The sequence below is a fragment of the Triticum aestivum genome, chromosome 2D, assembly GCF_018294505.1.
Source record: "Triticum aestivum cultivar Chinese Spring chromosome 2D, IWGSC CS RefSeq v2.1, whole genome shotgun sequence".
In the NCBI taxonomy this organism is placed as follows: domain Eukaryota; kingdom Viridiplantae; phylum Streptophyta; class Magnoliopsida; order Poales; family Poaceae; genus Triticum; species Triticum aestivum.
This window is the reverse complement of record NC_057799.1, coordinates 604,123,597-604,130,575: the sequence shown is the minus strand read 5'-3', so window position 1 is coordinate 604,130,575 and position 6,979 is coordinate 604,123,597. Positions and strand designations below refer to the sequence as shown.

Genomic DNA, 6,979 nt, shown 5'->3' with positions numbered 1-6,979 from the left:
TAATCATTTCCTGCTGCTCCTTCTGGCAGTCTTGTATAATTTTTCCCTCTAATATAATGAAAAGGCAGAGCTCTTGCTGTTCCGGTCAAAAAGACACCCCAAGTCCACTCCTGAATGATGAACAACATGGGCACATTGATATCCGTCTGGATCAAAAGGACGCCGCTCTGTCGGCAGGCGAAGTGGTTCCCCTAAGAATCCGAATGGACGTGTGGCAACCGGGAGCACCATGGGAGGATCACAACAAGCAGATCACATTTAGCTCCACAAGAGGTCTGTCGTCTCCATTGCACGACCACGAAGGGGACACACACTTCAGAAAAAAAACGCGAACCAAATCGACACGGCGAGAAAGGTCGACACCGCCACATTATCGACCCTAAAGAACAAAGCCGCATAATATAATAGATAGGAGTAAACATATATACTGACAGATCAAGGCAAAATAGCATGGAGACCCTCTCCAACGGTGTGGATCAATAAGATAGAATTAAATGTCATTATATTATTTATACAAAACAAAAGGAAACATGTTCGGGTGAAACACAAAATGCCACGTGATTATAGATTATATAATATATAGTTTTTTTAATTTGTAGCAACACATGCCGTCGTTGAACTTGTATATGTAGGCAATAGCTTAAATTCAACACATAGTTGTGTCTATTCATAATGACCCTTTGGTGGAGACGCCGAAGATGTCGTTGCGGCCGTTTTCATCCGCCACACAGTGGGTTTTTTCACGCCAAAGTCTTTGGTTGGAGTTGCCGATGGGGTCTCCACAGTTTGTTCACTCTTCTTGTGACTTGTGCCTTGTAATTTCCCCTTCATATTTTCAACTCCAACAATTTCCAATCCCTTATCCGGTAGAGTAGCTCGCTCCATCCCCTTTTTGTCCAAATTCATGTTTACGGCTAGAACACTTTGCAATTTCCTTTTACTATTATTAGCAAAGGTGGTAATCTCTTTATTTATCTTACTTAATTTTTGAATCTGGCCACTTAGTTTCACATTGTCATCCAGAATAGTTTTCATCTCCTTCTCTGTCTCCTTGGCTTGCTCCTCAGCCATTTTATTCTTCTCCTCTGACCCCTCCAGCTTACGGTACAAAACTATGTTTACACCTGCAACCTTTTCAGAAAAATATTTCAACTTCATAGCTTGGACCTCTACTACCTGGAGCTGATCCTTCAGCGTCCTGTTCTCAGCCACAACACCCTCCATTTCACTTTCTGCCTCCTTGGCTCGGTCCTCGGCCTTTTTATGCTCATTTTCTAGAACCTCTATCTTATTGTGCAAATCCATGTTTACAGCTGCCACACTTCCTGAGAAGAAATCCAACTGTAAAATTCGATCCTCGGCCTCCTTTTTATTTCTTTCCGATTCCTGGAGCTGACCATTCAGCTTCATGTTGTCAGCCATAGCATTTCCCATTTCTTTTTCAGCCTTCTTAGCTCGCTCCTCGGCCTCCTTTTTATCTCTCTTTAACTCCTGGACCTGATCATGTAGTTTCATATTCTCAGACACAAAATTTTCCAGACTCCCTTTCCATTTCCTACCCAGATCCTCCATATCTTTCATTATCAACAATGGTAGACCTACACTGCTCTCATTGACCTGGTTCTGCGGTTCTACCTGCAAGAAATTTAATTAGGCGTAAAACAATCTGTTAGACTATCTACAAGTGCATTACGCACACATAGAAATGACGTACAATTTATTTATTTTTGAACTATGCACGAGGACTGTATGTGAATAGATAGAGAGAAACATAAAGTCAGATTACAAACGACCCGAGGAGAAATGACTCTCTGAAGACTACTGATCTAACTACAACCAAAGTAGAAGAGCAGTTGGACAGCAGAGCAGAAGTAGCATGTCATTGGCTAGAACCTAAATGTTCCCTACCTGGTTGTAATGACAGAGCATGCTGAAAAACCCTCCACTATCCAATACCCTACTTGTAACTAACTGAAAACCCGCCACTTATTCGCAAACTAGAAGTTGCTACCAGGGACTTTATGTTCGCCACATGGGTGGCGTTTTAGACATAGTCTCGATCCCTCCTGGTTATTTCAGGCATTTGTGCCTATATATGTTAACGTACTTATCACTTTGAAAGTACGAACAATCCTAAACTGTTGGACTGTGTGCATCTATCCAAAAAGCCAAAGAGCGCGCATCTGCGTGAAGCTCTTGGTAACCTCACGTCGAAACCATGCTCTTGGATCATTAAAGAACGGGAATTTTCGCTAACCTGAATGTCATCTGCATTCCCCTTCTTGTTGTCAATGCGTGGATTATCTCTCCTCCAAATCCATGGTTTTTGAGGTTTATCTAACGACCAAAGCCCTCGGCGTGCCTTTTTCGCCTCTCTCTGCCACTGAACAAAACAATTGATCAAAATGTGAGAGAGAACCTCATGCCATGTATAATTAAGGATGAGAAAATCACACATTATAGGCATTCGCCATGGAGTTTTGACCACTGATTAATAATAAACCGGCATCATATGCTAAGTTATGGGGTATCAAAAATGCTTGTAAGAATTATGTTGAAGATGCTAGAATGATTTTTTGGGTGGGGGGGGGGGTATAAAAAATGGATTGAGCTCAAATATCTTACTTTTGCAAATTCAGGACGTTTGTCGCACATTTTGTAGTGCCAGGCAAAGCCCCCTTTCAGCATTTGTTCCTGAAGAATTTAGACACAAACATCACAGAACTGCAGAAAAAAAAAGTGCAAGCTAGATCATATTTTCTTTTTTTCGATAAAAGATCATATCTTCTTTCTCACTTGGATAAAGACGCCGTCACAGTAGATGTCACCAAGAGATCGTCCATATTTGTCTGGCCCATACACAAGAATCGAAACACGCTTCCCCCCAATAAGCCTCACCAATTCATCCTTTGACTCCATGCCATATTCCATATCCAGCTCCGGTGCATCAATCCCCCTATTGATTCACACAAAGTAAACGCACTCTTCTCTTGAAGCCTATTGTAAAAGCCTATGGCACGACATATGATCATTAATTAATTCTCATAAGACAATACGTAGTAGTTACTATAAACTTTGACAAAATAGATAAAAAAGTACGAGTTGTGACTTGAGCCAAATAATTTCAGTTATCGGTAGAGACAAGACCCTAGGTCTGCCCTGGTGGTCAAATCCGGCAACGACGATGTTTGTGCGGTGTTACTTTCAAGAAGGCATTGCTGGTGAAGGCATTGTTGCTAGCATCTTGGGGTGAAAACAGAGTATGTAGTCTTTGTTGACTGAGTCTGGCAGCGGCGAGGCAAGTCTCGATGGTGTTGTTGCTTTATAAATAATATAAAACAACCTTTTATGGGTAGATATAGTCCTAAGGTCAGACACAAGTTAATCAATAAATATAATGTACTAATATGAGTTATTTTGGCCTTGATATTTGAACACTTTTGAAGATGAATTCTATATTATAGGTTTCAAACTATTATGTTATAATTTCTTAATAATTCAAATTTATATTAAACATCCTTTAAAAAATTGTAGCTACAACACTAAAACTGTCATTTAATTGTAGAAATAGTACAACAACAACAACAAAGCCTTTAGTCCCAAACAAGTTGGGGTAGGCAATGAAATTTATTTTTTATTAAATATATGTTTCGTCGTTTGAAAAGAAGAATGCATTTACATAATTAAAAAATATATTTCATCGACTAAAATTGAAACTCCCAAGTACATGTCTACATTTGAAATTTCACAATCTACCAAACACATCTGTCAATTCAATAGACACAATCATCACTATTACAAACATGTACTCCCTCTGTAAAGAAATATAAGTAGTGATCTAGACGATCTTATATTTCTTTACAGGGAGTACTTAACAAATCCCCTCAAGGATGAGACACTATCGCAGATTGGGATGCTTCCAATATGAATCAGTGTGTCAGTGATAACATGTCAATAGTGACAAGTTGCAAGTGTCACCTGCCTATGATGTGTTTGTTGGGAGCGCCAGGAAAAAAAAGCCAACCTACAGTGCTGGTGAATGGCTACAAATTTTGCATGCAAAGTCCATTTGGGCTCCATGAGTACTCAAAATGACCATGTGGACAACGGAAATAGGACTAGCTCTATACAATATGCTAGATGTTGTCATTTACAAGGCTAGCTAGTCAAGTACATTGAACTTTAGAAACAATACCATCCATGTAAAGAATTAACAGTATACATACTTCATTCTAATTTTGTATTTCGGTGGATCTTGGATGTTTGTATCACCTCCAATCCTGCTCACAGAAATACTGAATGAGACATGTTGCCATGACATTACAGGTTACAAGATGACGGAAAATATATCATTACAGCCCGTGTTTCGGTTAACGCAATTGAATTTAAATTTGAATTTAATCCAAATTTTGCTCAGTTCAGTCAGATTTAGATGTTTTCACAAATTCACTAGATACGTAGTATATTCACATATGCAACAGAATTAAGCATTGCGATTTAATTAGTTTTAGTGACACCAAATTCACTAAAAAAATATTGTTTACTCTTATCAACAAATATTTCGCGTGCGCATATTGAAGTAGCTAGTTTTCCAGCGAGGCAGGGAGGAAATTAAAGCTAGGTCATATATTTGAAGTGAGGCAGGGACAGGAAACTAAATCTAGCCAGGTTGAGTTAATTTGCATATACCTCTCCTCATAAGCAGTGAAGCCATCACCATCTCCAATGCACTTTCGGTTAACCTGTGCGCGTGTTTATCCATGCATGTAACAAATTAAGATCACTTTACTACTCCCTCCGTTCCCAAATATAAGTCTTTTTAGAGATTTCAACAAGTGACTACATACGTAGCAAAATGAGTGAATCTACACTTTAAAATATGTTTATATACATCCGTATGTTGTACTTTATTTGAAATGTCTAAAAAGACTTATATTTAGGAACAGAGGGAGCAGATGCTGGCGGTAACAAACTAAACTTAATCAGGGTTGTGAATGATGGATTATCGTATCTGACCCGTGACGTGTTGAGCACGGACTGCACACCCTCCGGCAGCGACTGTGGCGGCGGGCATGGATGAAGAGGATTACTGGGTTTAGGGATGTTCTGTTCGGTTGCAGGACCGGGGATATCTATCCTGCTGCTGGTGCCTCCATCTGTAGCAGTACTGTTTGTCTTGCAATTTTCCAACTGCAAGCATGCACAAATTAGACACAGATCAATCACAAAATTTATTGAAAAATACTACTACTAATTACATGTTCCCTAATAATTTCCATGTTGGTCAGAGAGAAAAAATATAAGCCATCCATCTAGTGAGACCGAGTTATAATGGATTAGATTAAAGAAAAAAGAAATGGAGGTTCCATATTATATAGAAATATCCAAATTGATTCATATCACTAGCACATGTCACTCCTTACGAGACACTGCATCCGAGACACTTTGGGCTGTTGGAAATTATGTTGTCTTGGATGAGAGATTCCCCCAAGATGTAAGATATATCCTAGTGGTTGTGCCCCAACATACACTTTAGAAACTTCCCCAATAGTTGGTATGAAACAATCATATGGGAGAAGCACCCCATCCGAGATGTTTCTTATTAGAATTACCCGCTTCTTGTGCGCACAACTGAGGCATATATTTTGTTTCAACTGTCAGGATGTGCTCACAGTACGTATTCCACTGCCCCGACAAGATACTATTTCAATTTTCAAGGTGATTTGAGGGTGAATTTTTTTTGGGAGAGAAGCTAGATTTAGGAAAATGGTTATGAAAGTGTATCTCTTAAAACACCTAGTTGGGTTTTGGTGATTTATGACACAACCATTGAGAGGACTAATGTTTTATTTCAGGTTTTAGTCCTACTCCCCTAAAAAAAGGTTTCAGTCATATTGACTTTAAGTGGAATATGAGTGGTGGCCGGCCCCTACCTACAACTTTTCAAGTTGCCTACCTCGAGCTTTTAGCAGGTTTTTGGTGAATTCAAGATTCATGTTGAGTGTAGGAAAATCATACGATTAAGAGGGGAACAGGCAAAGGTATTCTTGTGTGAAATCGATGAAAGATACTAAACCCAAAGTCCTTCGAAAATCGACTTTAGCCACCTAAAATTTTTCAGAAGCGTAATATAGTCTAGTAATGATGCTCAACTTTTGACCACCTGAATTTCATCACAAAACCGACGTAATCTCAGCGTTACAAATCAACAAATTTCTTGTATTGTCATCTTCAATGCAGATAATGAAAGAGTTGTTTCATCCAAAAGAAGTTTGACCAGGAATTGGAATAGGTGCAACAGCGATAAACTTCACATGCAAAAAAAGCTGGCTTGCCGTGGCCGGAGCACAGGTATACGCACTAGGCAAGGACCCACGTACCATGGAGGTTGCCTCGACGGCATGCCATCCGCCGAGAGGCTGCAGCTGGTCTTCCACAACGCCGGCCTGGAGCTCGAGAACGGAGACCACCTGTAGCTGCTGGTTGTCACCGCCGCCATGGTCATCTTTCTTGACGCCGGCCTGGTGTATGTTCCCCATGATCTAATATTAGTCAGGTATGGGTAGCTCCGCCCTCTATGCTTCTGCTTTGTTTTGTTTCGAGAATCCCGGCTACCTTAAATCTGTGTGCTACTTGGTGGGCAGGTGAAAGAGATCATATCGGAAGCAAGTAGTGGTTGGGTGGTGGGTTTTTTTTTTTCGAAAAGGGGGGTCTCCCCGGCCTCTGCATCAGAGTGATGCATACCGCCATCTTATTAACGAAAGAAAAGTTCCAACAAGGTTCGAAAGTCTCCGACAGAAAAATAATAAAAAGATAGCTCACACAGAGCAAAAGAGGCTGGACACACAGACTAGCCAAGAAAAGACGCCACAACCGGCTGGCTAAATATAGATAGGTAAACTAATTGCCTATCCTATTACATGACCGCTATCCAAACCGGTTGAAGATATCCCGAGCTACCATCTCCCATCGGATAGAT

The 6,979-nt window shown here is 40.2% G+C and overlaps 1 protein-coding gene across 1 annotated transcript; it reads right to left on the bottom strand.

Annotated features, from left to right (window-relative positions):
- Positions 1-485: 485 nt before the first annotated feature.
- Positions 486-6,644, bottom strand: LOC123054891 (uncharacterized). Its single transcript, XM_044478768.1, has 8 exons — positions 6,381-6,644; positions 5,017-5,190; positions 4,690-4,742; positions 4,227-4,280; positions 2,797-2,956; positions 2,626-2,694; positions 2,258-2,383; positions 486-1,635 (listed from the first exon to the last, which is right to left on the bottom strand). The coding sequence occupies exons 1-8, from the start codon at positions 6,537-6,539 to the stop codon at positions 664-666; spliced, it is 1,767 nt and encodes a 588-aa protein (XP_044334703.1). The 5' UTR covers positions 6,540-6,644; the 3' UTR covers positions 486-663.
- Between the last annotated feature and the right edge of the window lie 335 nt (positions 6,645-6,979).

Excerpts from the sequence above, each read along its gene's own strand:
- LOC123054891 (XM_044478768.1), bottom strand. The coding sequence starts at position 6,539 with ATGGGGAACATACACCAGGCCGGCGTCAAGAAAGATGACCATGGCGGC. Across the intron at positions 5,191-6,380 it reads CCGTCGAGGCAACCTCCATG|TTGGAAAATTGCAAGACAAA; the intron begins GTACGTGGGTCC and ends GCATGCTTGCAG. Across the intron at positions 2,695-2,796 it reads GTGACGGCGTCTTTATCCAA|GAACAAATGCTGAAAGGGGG; the intron begins GTGAGAAAGAAG and ends TAAATTCTTCAG.